General features: G+C 42.6%; 1 protein-coding gene across 3 annotated transcripts; it reads right to left on the minus strand.

Annotated features, from left to right (window-relative positions):
• Nucleotides 1-228: 228 nt before the first annotated feature.
• LOC135228815 (synaptonemal complex protein 3-like) lies at nucleotides 229-13,146 on the minus strand. Of its 3 annotated transcripts, none has more exons than XM_064277724.1 (9): nucleotides 11,878-12,206; nucleotides 10,343-10,488; nucleotides 10,083-10,152; nucleotides 9,873-9,907; nucleotides 8,301-8,418; nucleotides 7,003-7,102; nucleotides 3,193-3,291; nucleotides 917-1,021; nucleotides 230-787 (listed from the first exon to the last, which is right to left on the minus strand). In XM_064277724.1, exons 1-9 carry the CDS (start codon nucleotides 12,105-12,107, stop codon nucleotides 734-736), a joined length of 957 nt encoding a protein of 318 aa, XP_064133794.1. In that variant the 5' UTR covers nucleotides 12,108-12,206; the 3' UTR covers nucleotides 230-733. The 3 variants fall into 3 exon arrangements, 2 of the variants coding, with proteins under 2 accessions (XP_064133795.1, XP_064133794.1); XR_010319690.1 differs by lacking the exon at nucleotides 230-787 and adding an exon at nucleotides 1,476-1,566 and having other exon boundaries at nucleotides 11,878-13,146; XM_064277725.1 differs by lacking the exon at nucleotides 3,193-3,291 and having other exon boundaries at nucleotides 229-787; nucleotides 11,878-12,540.
• Between the last annotated feature and the right edge of the window lie 204 nt (nucleotides 13,147-13,350).

The following is a 13,350-nucleotide window of genomic DNA, read 5'->3' on the forward strand; positions in this document are numbered from 1 at the left end:
TTTCCTTTTATATATATATATATATATATATATATATATATATATATATATATATATATATATATATATATATATAAAAAAACAGTAGCTACAGCACACATGGCATGCAAGAAAATTAACATAAATGGCCAAAAAGCAAAACCCTTCCCTTTAGAATATCACCCGTCTTTTTAAAAATAATTTTTTCAGCAGTTTTATTCCAGAACACAAATTTAAGTTGCTTATATGATTTACGACAGAGTAAATATTCTTCTGAAGTCTTACCTTTATTACAATCATCAAATGAGTATACACCCAAAGAAAGAACATAGAAAATAGATTTTGTATTCTTTATTATTATTATTACTTTGTAAGGAAGAACAATGTAACCTTCCATACATGTGCTTTCTAACTTTTGGGACTAATACAGGTTCTCTAAGGCCAAAACCTAAAATTAAATCATTTTGACTGCTAGAAGTTAAATAACAGCGCAAGGGAGGAAAAGTCACCATTGCTACCAAAGGGCTGAAAGCTCCATACACATGACTTTGGAATTGTTGCTACTCACATAGCGGTTCAGGCTTTCTTTGGTGGTTAACAAAAAGGGAGTCTTGTGCTTAATAAACAAGGTAACTGATTAACAAGATGCAGTAATTTAAAGTAGAATGTTTACACCACTGTAAGGTGGCTTCACATAGCTAATGTTACAATTGTGTCATGTCATTTAGATTCAAATTCTTTCTTCAAAGAGTCATCATTGTATCAGGGATTTAAGGGACTCTCGAACAATTTTCACCTCTTCCTGATGCTGTTACATGAAAGGAGAAATGAAATCTTTGTTTAATATTTTGATAAGGGTTTTACATACTTCGGAAAACAAAATATTTCAATGCTTACATCAACTCTTAGTTTTCAGTTTTAAATATATACTACTTACTGTGTCCATTAAAAGTTTTTTTTGCAGCAAAGCTAGTTCTTCTTTAAGTTCACTTTGTGCTTCATCAAACGCAGAGTCATAACTTTTCTCGAGGTCCTCGAGGCTCTAAAACATAAAGGTCTGGTTCAGTCAGAAACCACCACTTTTCATTCCAGGTTCTAAACCTGTGCAATTAAATTTCAAATGTATGAACTTCAAAATTTTCAAATGATGCTTATTGTTTATTCCAAATAAAAATATTCTAAGTGATACGCAAAGACCAAATTACCCACTAGAAGAATTTTTAAAAAGACGTCAGACTGAGTCAAATATTGTTATGAATAAAAATTTCAACACTAGTATACTTTGCCTGAAACAATGGGCTAATGAACTGTTAAGGTCAAGACGGAGCAAAGAGAAAGACTGAGGTCCCCTATCAATAAATACCGTAACTGTGAAACTCTCTAAGAAGCTTTCTAAAGCCACTTAGTATGACTGACAGTCAACGTAACATGATCTCATTGGAGGAAAAAGGTGATCTGTACTGGAAGCTTTGCAAGTTACGGAATATACAAATTACGTTTTTCAATCTTTACTCTTCACCCAACAAATGGCGATCTCATGCCTCCTGTGTAAGAAGTACCGTCACCGTGTTAAGCGCTGTGCAGGAACTATAAAACAAACGATACACCATCTCATCCTCACTCCAGGGAGAAGGAGAGACACATCAGCAAAAATACCACCAACATTTGATAACAAATAGGTGTGGAAACACAACTTGCTGTATCTACGCAGTGGAAAACGAGATTAGTTCCCAGTTACTCAGCAAAAGACTAAGATTTCCACAGGGGAAGAAAGAGGAGTTAAGTGTCATGGGCGGGGGGGGCACAGGCAACCTCATGGAAGCACATGGCGCATTAGGTCACTTAAAGCAATTCAGCTGGAGGGGTGGGAGGAGAGAGAGGATGCAGGAAATGACCTTCCAAAAGGGGGTCATGTTATTTGGGGACTTGAACACCTAAGATTTTAGAATAGGAAGCTATTGAGAGTTTTCCAGGAGAGAAGGGAAATGTTTCAGGAAGGTGATACTGCAGGCCTCTCTATGAAGGACGGACTAGAGAAGAGAGAAATCCGATGGAAGAGTTTCAACAGCACACAAAGGACGGATGAGGTCCTGAACTGGGGCAGCGCAAGTGGGGATTCAAAGAAAGAAAGAAAGGAAAGAACCATTGCAGAGGTAAAAATCACAGGGCTTCATAATACCTGGATGGGAAAGATCAGGAAGCGGAGGGGCCAAAGACAACACTAAGTTGCCTGCCCTGAGTGGTTAACACTTGGAAGAAACCATTTCTAGAACTTTATCAAATCTTCACACCGATGAATAAATGGTTCTCAGGGGGCATGAGAGCAAGCCAACAAGCTCTCTCTTTTGAAAGACTAAAAACAACTGTTTTAAGATAAGTACATTTTTCCTTTAAAGAATGTTCATTAAATCTATTTTATGGGTTTACTTAAACATTCCAATTAGGTTACAAGAGTGATATTTTAACATGTATTTGACAAGATGATCCAGGGAATCCCCCATCAAGCAAAGAAAGAACATATCCAGGATTCCACTGACTCCTAAACAAGTGTGTACGCGCAGGAAGTGAATCTGCTCGTGTGCCAACGGGATCGCTGATAATCCTCGGTTCACAAACTCTTAATCCCACGCTGGCTTTTTCATCCCGTTATATGTCTGGGCCATCTCTGGTGATTATGATTTGACATATAAAGCCATTTTTAGCCATCGCAATAATTCTAAAAGCAAGTATGTCATAAGATATTCAAGGCATAGGCTTGAAAATAAAAGACACTCATTAATTACACTTGTGGATTTTCTGTTTAACAAACACTGAGGGCACAGACAAGAAAAACACATCTAGAAATTATTTGCAGACTTCCTATTTTCAAGTGTATATTTATTGTGGTAACCTAGAAAAAATGATTGTTGAACAGAGAACCATGATTAAATTGTTAATAAAGTATCAATTTTATGCATGCTATGTGTAAAATTCCCAATTTGCCATTTCCTACTTTGAATAACCCTCACAAAAGCATTAATGAATCCTAAAGATAAAAATATATTTAGCACTTATGTAAAATTAGGAACAGTGGATTCAAAGTGGAAAATGGTTAAAATTTAAAATCTGTAATGAAAATGTTTTTGCCATAAATTCAGAAACAAAAACAGTCTCTTCAACTTCTAGGCGCACATTCGGTTTTATGAGAATGTATTGTTACTGAATACAACAGACCTTCACAAATTGCTCATACATCATTTTAATTGCTTTCAGTCGCTGGCCCTGAACAATTCTATAGTGTTGAAAAATCTTTTGTTGCTCTCGAAACAAATTCTATAAATAAAAAAAGAAAAAAGTTGTGATAACAAATTTGAGTGAAATTTAAATTTCTCAATAATTCTACCTTAAGCTTAAATGGAATAGCTTTGAACTTTTCATGACATTTTCTAGTTTAACAATTATTAAGACCAAGTTTAGATAATTTGCGTACACCAATAATCAAAAAAATGTACTAATCTTATCTACCAATCATTGAGTAGGACGTTTCCTTTCTTAACAATGTTTGAAACATGTCTTAGTATGTGGTGATCTCAATAGCCACATAGGTGACCCTTCCAGTAACACTAGCCTTTCAGTTCCTTGACCTCCTCTTCCCTTGATTTTGTCCTCTCCCCTATTTTAGCCACTCACGTACATAGTCATACCCCAGGTTTTGTCATTACCAATAACTATAATGTCTGTATCATATTAATAAGAGCAAAGACATGGTAACCGTGTGTCAGATACACTTCCGAACCATTTAAAATAGATTTACTATATATGAACTCATTTAATCTTCAAAGAAACCCTATGAGATAGGTACTCTTTTTATTCCCCTTTCAAAGATGAGGAAACTGAGGCATAGAGGTAAATAATTTGCCATGCTTTCACAGCATCAATTGGTTGAAGTAGAATTGGATCCCAAACAGTATGGTTTCAGAATCCAGACTCTTAACTATTATACTATACCGACTCTCCTACATCCCACTATTCAACCAAAGGCGTAGCAAGTCCAACCAGGCACCAGCGGCATCACTAGGAGGGTGCGGGGCGGGGCGGGGGAAGGAGTGCATTGGGCGACACTGTCAGGGAGGGTGGCAACACACAGTCCAGAGATACGTCCAAGACCAAACTACGCAGGACTTGGGCTCCTCCAGAAAGCCCCTGCCTGCTTCAGCCATGTTCCGGCACTGCTCTCTGCTGCCGTGGCTCTCGGTGTCTGCCAGGATGACTCACAGGTTTGGGTGCCCCCAGAGCCCTCCTGTCAGCCCGCCTGCCACCTCAGATGCAGGCGCAGCAAGAAATCGCGAACGGTCCACATGCAGGCTTGGCTTCTCATTTCCGTCCCCATTATTAAGGACTACTCGGCGGCAGTGGGGTTTCTTTATTCATCTTGAAATTTGGGGGGGGGGCAGCGCAACTGAGAGATTGCCCCTTGGTTCTCAGATGGGGGGTGCAACTTAGAAACTGCTCCTGGGTGCTCTAAGTGGGGGAGCACAATTTAGAGATTGTCCCTGGGCACTTGTTACCCTCCCTACACCCGTGTATTCCACCACTACTTCCCTATGTTTCTAGCCCATTCTCTTTAGTATTACAGTTCAATAATCTATCAGGACCTAACATCCACTGATCCCACTATTTTCACTGTCCCTTATCCCCACCCTTATGTCCTTGCTTTCCTTTCCTCTTTTCCACCTTAAATTCCATGATCAATCGTTATAATCACCCCCGTGCATATATAACTTGCCCTCTTCTCACTGTCACACTTGACTGACTAAACCTCAACCTTGGAAAACCCAATTCTCCAAGTACTCTGCCACAACCACGCTGACTGGTCTCACTTTAAGTTCTTGACACTACGATCACTAACTTAAATTGGACCCTTAATGATTCTTGGCAATTATATTTCTCTAACCCAAGCATGAATTTGAAATTGTCAAGGATTTCGTTTTACTTGGATCCACAATCAACAGCCATGGAAGCAGCAGTCAAGAAATCAAAAGACACATTGTATTGGGCAAATCTGCTTCAAAACACCACTTTAAAGCGTTGAAAATCAAAGATGTCACTTTGATTACTAAGGTGTGCCTGACCCAAACCATGGTATTATCAATCACATCATATGCATGTGAAGGCTGGACAATGAATAAGGAAGACCAGAGAAGAACTGACACCTTTGAATTGTGGTGTTGGCGAAGAATATTGACTATCCCATGGACTGCCAAAAGAACCAACAAATCTGTCTTGGAAGAAATACAACCCGAGTGCTCCTTAGAAGCAAGGATGGCGAGACTGCGTCTTAGGTACTTTGGACATGTTGTTAGGAGGGACCAGTCCCTGGAGAAGGGCATCATGCTTAGTAAAGTACACGGTCAGCAGAAAAGAGGAAGACCCTCACTGTGATGGATTGACACAGTGGCTGCAACAATGGGCTCAGGCACAGCAACGATTTTAAGAATGGTGCAGGACTGGGCAGTGTTTCGTTCGGTGGCACACGGGGTTGCTATGAGCCGGAACTGACTCCATGGCGCCTAACAACAATGACAATCACCACCCATGCACTGGCCTAATCTAAGGAAACTATTTCTTACCTTCTCCTTGGTCCTCAAAAGGCAACGCCTCCTCCACCCTCTTTATTCTTAACTTAATTATTATCACACTAAATAAACAGAAGCAATGCAAAGAGGACTGCCAGTCTCCTATCACCACACCTACCACCCACCTATACCCATCAGCCCTCATACACTCTACCGTCTCCCCGTTTTTATGGAGGAACAATCCTGGCTTGCCAAAACCGACTTCTTCTCCTGCCCACTAGATCGATCCCATCCACTCTCAAGAATATTGCTCAGCAATTGTCCTCCCACCACCCCCCTCCAAACTTTCACTTTTCTCCCTCTAGATCATGACCATCAGCATACAAACATCTTGCTATTTTCTCCAGTCAAAACCCACGTGTATTCCTTTTCTCCCCAGCTACCACCCCATTGCTTCCTGTGCCGTTCTCTCTTATACTCACTGGCCTTTTCCACCCACCGTGCCACCAAACCCTCGTTCCTTAATGACACCAACGCCCCGCACGCTGCCAAATCCACCTTACTTGGCCTGTCAGCAGCATACGACAGAGCTGATCCCGCTCCTGAATCCAGGCCCACATAGCCAGTGGCCTACTCAACATGCCTCCTTGGGTGTTTCCCGTGCACCTCAAATTTAACTTTTTCAAACCTCAGCTGACTGACAAAGCCCCCCGCCACACACACACACCAAGTTTTTTTTTTTTATGTGAACAATAGCTTCGCTGTGGAGGTAAAAGGTGTGTGATAAATTCACAAACAATTCAAGAGTGAAAGAGAAGGCTAGTTAATGTAGCTATACAGTATATGGGTGGGACTGACTTCCATCCCCCATAGGGATGGGCAGGTGGCCCAGGTCTGGCCATCAACAGTGCACCATGCCCTGGCCCACCGTGACTGGTTCAGGGATGGGCAAATGATCCAAGGCAGATCAGTGAGAATTCTCCCGAGGGCCTTTCTGACAGAGCTATTGAGTAAGACTGTCTCAGCCCACTGGGGTTGCTACACTGTTCGTAATCTAGGATCCCAAGAGGCTATCTCGCGTACCACACTGAGAGAGCCTGCTAAGGGGTGGAGACAGAGCCCAGGTGACACTGCGTGAGCCACCTTTGCCCACCCCATCCAGCTGTGCCTGCAGCTAAACTCCCCCTGCAATTCTTTCTGTAAATCAATACATTCCTGTTTGGTACTTTAGCAAATTTCTGTCACTTGGAACTGCAAGAATCTCAACCAAGCAAAGACTAAAGGCTTTCATGAATGTGTACATGTCCAAATTTTGGTTTTCAGTCACCAGGGCCAAAACTCACAGCCAACAATGAGTAATAGAGCCGAGCTCAGTTCCGTGGATCTACTACAAGCCTAGGTTCTCCATTCATTCCTACTTGAGACTTAGTTACAATAGATTACTTATAAAGGGAAGCCTGATACCGACAGTTAGACTTTGTTCTTGTTCCTCAGCTTTCTGCACATCTGTATCCCACTGCTGAAAAAAAGTCGAAAGCTGCTGAGAGCATTGCACAGTACGATCCTGCCTGTAAAACATAATGAACACTGTCATATTTCATACCAATCTGAAAAAATAAGCACTTTCAAAATAAAGTTGATTTGATTACTTAGTGTACACATATTCCACTTAATATGGGTAATGTTCGAGCACTATTGGGAAGACATTTGATATTTCAAAATTAGGCATCATTTCACAAGGCAAGCCTATTTATTCCCTTCTTTTTATAATTTATACTATAAAAGAAGACGGGAATAATAGCAGCTTAAATCTTCAGATGGGCAACTGAAAAGTAAAATGAATAATTTACTAATTCCAAAGGTATTTTTTCCCTAACAGGATAACAGAGACGCTATCTCACATACTGTAGCTCTCGAAAATTAAGGAACTTTGATTGTGTATGTAAATTTTCCAGAAATATTCATTTTACCTCCAAGGATTTTAATTTTCATTTTCTCTTAATGAGTAACACATAGGTTCGTGCATGATAAATAGATCCAACGAGGTCTATTTATCATATAAGATTTCCAAACAAGGATGTTTCATTAAATTTTTCCCCAATTTGGCACAACAAAGATTTTGTACAAAAGAAAAAACTCAATTCTGCTAAAATATAAAAATTATTTACAATATAAGATTGACTTTTCACCACATTACTGAATAAAGTTAACTATCACAAGACCTTTTTTTATCACAAGACTAATGGTTTGACATTTACCTTTTATTCAGCTTCCATATTTCTGGAATGAATGTAAGTACATTTACAGTAAGAAACCCGTTGCCGTTGAGTCGATTCTGACTCATAGTGACCCTATAGGACAGAGTAGAGCTGTCCCATAGGGTTTCCAAGGCATTAATCTTTATGGAAGCAGACTGCAACAACTCTCTCCTGAGGAGCAGCTGGCGGGTCTGAACCGACAACCTTTTTGGTTAGCAGCCAAGCGCTTAACCACTGTGCCGCCAGAGCTCCTTACAGTAAGAAAACTCCACTGTTATTTTAAGGGGGGAAAAAAGGTATCTTTATAAGAGGAAATATACCTCAATGCAGCGAAAGGGTGAGGTTATAGGAGCAAGGAATTTATTAGCTCAGAGAAAAATCAAGCCAAATATATTTCACTAGAGACTCCAATAAACAGAAGATAATAGTATTTTTCTCCAGTAATTTGCACCCATGAATAAGAAGAATTGATACAAATGTTGTAGCTCTAAAAATCCAGGAACTTTACCTTTGCTCTTTTTCTGTTTTCCAAGCATTCTCAACTTTCTGGTTACTGAGTTTGAGAGAAGCATTGGTATTCGTTTCTAACCTTCTTCTCTTTTCAAGAAGAGCCTTGGTGATGTCACCTGTATTGAAAATATGCATTGAAATTTATGCTGACTATTACTTCATGTACACATATTCAAATCAATTTGGGTAATGTTGGGTCAACAATATTGGAAAGATTTGATATTTAAGAATTAGACATCATTTCAAAAGGAAGCTTATTTGTTCCCTTTATTTTTTCCGTGAAAATTTCAGTTACTAGTCTCCCAGTTGTAATTTTGCTCATTGCAGGACAATTGTTAACTTATGGGTGATTAAAAAAAAAAAAGGCCAATAAAACATTTTCCATTTTCCAAAATATACATAAAGGGTCTCAAGGACTGGCTTTAATTTCCCCACAAGAAAGCAGTATCTTCCAATTCAAAGGACACACGCAGAAGACATATTGTCAGAACTCACTGTATGAAACACGCAAAATATTCTATTCAATAGTCCCCAAAGGATAAATAATTACATCAAGTAAGACCAATTTTTAAAAATCTAGTCAGTGAAGCTTTACATATATTTTACTAAAAGAGAAAATGACCATAGATAGAAAAATTCCACATTAAGTAAATACATTTGTTCAGGAACGCCTGACTAACTGCTTCTGAGGAAGTGTTTATATGACATTTTTACCTGTAAGCGCTTCATTTCATACAATGTTTAATACTTCAGACAATGCTTTGCTGAGCATATGATTTTATGCTATGGCTCTGCCATCGGTAGTTAATTTGCCGTAATCATGAAGGAGCTGCATTGTTACAGAAGTATTTTATACTTCCAGTATCTATCCATAATGATTTCTATGAAAACTCACAAAACAAGCACTTTTTCACCACCAAATACAGAAAAGCTTTCGAAAATACTTGCTATATCACTTGTCCATATAAAAGAGCCAAAAACTGAGTCTGGCTTCTTTTTCAGATTATTATCCTCTAGCACAGTTACTGTAACTAAAAGATGACATACTAATTTAAAAGTTAGGATTTTTGGATCGGATTACACATCGATCACCACTTAGCCAAGTTGTCTTTTCTTCTCCACTAAACAGCATATTGATTTAAAAACGGCCAGTTAGAGGTTTTAATTTACACTGTGCCCCTCAAATGAACACACAAAAGTCACAGAAAATAATGACACTGAGAAAATTAAAAACTGATATATGATTTACTGTGTAAATACAAAGAAGGATAGAAGCTTTTCACATCCATTTATTTCTAATATTCCATTATCCATTATATCCGTTCATGCATCAAAAAGCATCATTCTCACCTCACCGCTGTTAGGACTATTTTCAGTGTTCACACAAACAATTAGAAAAGTTAAGTGAAGAAATTATCGAAGACTGAGTCACACTAAACATCTACGCAAAAATCTATACATGAACACAAGGCATTAAATTCCAGTCTTGTAGCTCACTGACATTCCCTGTTATCCAAGTTATAGGATTTACAACAATTTTGTTTAAATGCCAGTAATTCCTAAGACTTACCTCCAAGTATTTCGAACATATTCTCTACTTCGGCCCTGTGAAGAAATTACGTGAACAATTTTTAAGGAAGGGCACAAAAAAATGGCATGCTTGTTTGGGAGGAAATGTCTCACACCAACTGTTTCACATGCGATACTTGCTAAATGAATCAAAGTCGACTTTTCTTAAAAGTACCCCACCCGATGGGCAAATGTTGCTTGAACACATTACCCTAGCTCTTCCTCAGTTGATCCTGCAGATGGTCTTTTTCTTCCATCCTTATCAGTTACTGGACTCTTTCCTTCATTGAAATGAAAAACAGTTTTAAATTAAGTATGTTATACGAGTTAATTTTCAATGGCGTCATATCTACATCCTGGAGGCTTTTGGGCTTTTGGCCAACAAAAGGTTTTACAGTAAATGGAAAAGAAAAAGACTAAAGTGTGCCCTATGCGCCACACTTGCCAAGTTGTTAGTTAGGGACACTGTACCTTCCTCCTTCCCGTTCGGCTCAGAACCACTCAGATCTTTTTTATCTTCCGTGCCAGAGGCTTCTCTATCCTGATCCTTCACCACGCGTCTCCCAGGTCTCCCCGTTCCCTTTCTTCCAGTGGGTGCCATAATTAGATTCTGTTTGCTGACTTAAAAAACAGATCCCTTAAACTTCCCGAGTTCAAACACGCCATTTAAACAAATGGGTAGCTTTGCACATCAGAGGTCTCTCACAAGGGTCGCCTCGGTTAAATAACAAGGTTTGCAGTCTCCTCATTTCTATTATTGGACCAGGAGGTGACAAAGGTGACAATGACAGGGTCAACCCTGAGTCCACACTGGGACGTGTGGGTTTTGGTCCTGCCTCTGCCAGATTCTAGCAGGCTAAATGGGGCAGATCCCTGTCACAGAGGGACAACGTGACAGCTGGGGGGCCACCCGCAGAGCAGGCCGGACAGAAGTCTGAAGCAACGGACACATAAAATAAAGACTTGCTGCCACTTGGCTTTGGAGAGCGAACGTCCACACAGGCCACCATGACATCTCCAGGGGACAAACGTAGGGCCCTTGGTCACCTGTCATGGTCCCTGAGGGGACAAAGCTTCCCCGTCATCCCCCCTTACCTGTCCTCCCTCCTCAACCCTCGCCTGTCCTCCTTCCCCTTCCCCTGCACCAGTTTTCCTTCCTCTTCCCCCCTCTCCCTCCCTCCCCCTCACCTGTCCTCCATCCCCATCCCCTCACCTGTCCTCCCTCTCCTCCACCTGTCCTCCCTCTCCTCCACCTGTCCTCCCTCCCTTACCCCCTCACCAGTTTGCCCTCCTCTCTCCCCCTCCCCTGTTCTCTCCCCCCACTCCTGTCATCCACTCCTGTCCCCCATCCCTCATTCTTCCTCCCTCCCCCTCCCCTCGCCTGTCCTCCCTCCCCATCCCCTCACCCTGTCCTCCCTCTCCTCCACCTGTCCTCCCTCTCCTCCACCTGTCCTCCCTCCCTTACCCCCTCACCAGTTTGCCCTCCTCTCTCCCCCTCCCCTTTCCTCCCTCCCCCCACACCTGTCCTCCCTCCTCCCCTCACCTGTCATCCACTCCTGTCCCCCATCCCTCATCCTCCCTCCCTTCCCACTCACCCATCCTCCCTTCTCCCCCCTCCCCTATCCTGCCTCCCCACCCCCTCACCTGTCCTCCTCCCCTCTCACCCGCCCTCCCTCCCCTGCCCTACCTCCCCTCTCAACTGTCCTCCCCCCTCCCTCCTCTCCCATCATCCGGCCCCTCCCCTCTCAGGCGTCCTCCCTCCCAGACCTTCCATGCCCCACTGACTCCCATCACCCTAGGCCCTCAGAGAGGCCCACCCCACCACCCCCTCCTTCCGCCTTCCACTCAGTGGCCGGATCAGGCCCCGGCGAACAGTCACCTCACCGGGCACAGGTGACTTGGGGGGGTGTCTCGCACTGAACACACGCCCCTCGTCAACCTGATGAACCCGATGGCCACCGCAGACCCGCCGGGATCCCAGCCGCCCCACACTGCCCGCCCCTCACCTGAGGTAAAGGCTGTAGCGGCAACACTCCCAGAGCGAGGCAGCTGGCCACCGGAAAGCTCCTCTGAGGCACTTCCGGAGGGGGCGGAGCAAGCCAGCCTTGCCTGAGCGGGCGCAGCGCTGATTGGCCAGCACAGCGCGCATGCGTGAGGTGGGGGGGGCCTCGGCGGAGCCCCGCCCCCTGGCGGAAACAGACCTGCAGGCTGGTGCCAAGTTCTTAATAGTTAACATGTTGCTTTCCAATTTCTTCCTTTAACTTGTAAGTTGCAAATCACAAACATAGGGGAGTTAATGAAACACAACTCCTTTTCCCCCGCCCCGCCCCTCGCAACCACTAATAAACTTTGGTCTGTGTACCTTTGCCTTTTCTTGTCCTTTTATAGAAGCGAGGTCATACAATATTTGTCCTTCCGTGATTGGTTTATTTTGCCAGGGTTTGCCTAGACACAGGCATAATGGGTCTAAGGACATTCAATGCCTTTCACCCCTGCAGAGACCTGATTTCAACAGCATAGACCCTCATTAGCACAGTACAACAGGGTATATAACTTAAGTCTAAGTTCAACTATATCAGCTCTATGGTGGAGTTTCAGGTCCTTGACATTTGACACTGGATCCATTAAGCAGCGTCCTCAAGCCTGGTAACTCCACCCTCTCCACCTACCACCTGTGACAGGGGTCTAAGAAGAAGTGCTGTCTCCCAGTCCTTAAAGCCAACAGCATTGGGTGCCCAAAATACAAACACTTATGCGGGGGAAGTCAGTGTCTTTGGTGTTCTTCATTCTCCTTTGCTCCTAGTGAGTTGGGACCAATTGATGCATCTTAGATGGCCACTCACAAGCCTTTAAGGCCCCAGATGCCACTCACCAAAGTGGGATGCAGACCATTTTCTTAATAAATTTTGTTATGCCAATTGACCTACATCTCCCAGATACTATGCTCCCCAGGCCCCAGCCTCAACTTCTCTGTCCATTGAAGTGCTTGGATGTGTCCAGGAAACCTCTTAGCTTTTGCTTTGGTCCAATGGCAACGTGATCCTACAAATACCAGTAACTTTCTATTAGACCTTAAACTAGCCCAAGCCAGATTTGGCTCAGCTTGCATGCCCAGAAGGACCTGCTGTGACTGCTAAATGACCTCATCAGAGGATGCAGCATCAGGAGGAAAGAATCAAAAGGAAAATCATCACCTGGGCCCTATCCCAAAGTGCCAGTTCTGACAAGAACTAAGTTACCTCCTGTTTCCTGGCCACCTTCTAGAATTTTCCCTCCCCAGTTCGCCTGCCTGGCGCTATCTTGCCGCCCAAATTACAAATAAGCCCTGCTTCCCTGTAACTTGGTGAGCCATGTCTGAGGAACTTCCTCTCTGCTCCGTGCCCTGCACGTGGCAATGAAGTTCTTTCTTAAAGATGTAATCTCGTCGTAGTTTTGATTTACATTTCTCTAATGGCTAATGATCACGAGCATTTCCTCAT

The sequence above is a fragment of the Loxodonta africana genome, chromosome X (assembly GCF_030014295.1).
Source record: "Loxodonta africana isolate mLoxAfr1 chromosome X, mLoxAfr1.hap2, whole genome shotgun sequence".
NCBI classification, from domain to species: domain Eukaryota; kingdom Metazoa; phylum Chordata; class Mammalia; order Proboscidea; family Elephantidae; genus Loxodonta; species Loxodonta africana.

Excerpts from the sequence above, each read along its gene's own strand:
- LOC135228815 (XM_064277724.1), bottom strand. The coding sequence starts at position 12,107 with ATGTTAACTATTAAGAACTTGGCACCAGCCTGCAGGTCTGTTTCCGCC. Across the intron at positions 10,153-10,342 it reads GCCGAACGGGAAGGAGGAAG|GAAAGAGTCCAGTAACTGAT; the intron begins GTACAGTGTCCC and ends ATTTCAATGAAG. Across the intron at positions 9,908-10,082 it reads TCAACTGAGGAAGAGCTAGG|GGCCGAAGTAGAGAATATGT; the intron begins GTAATGTGTTCA and ends ATTTCTTCACAG.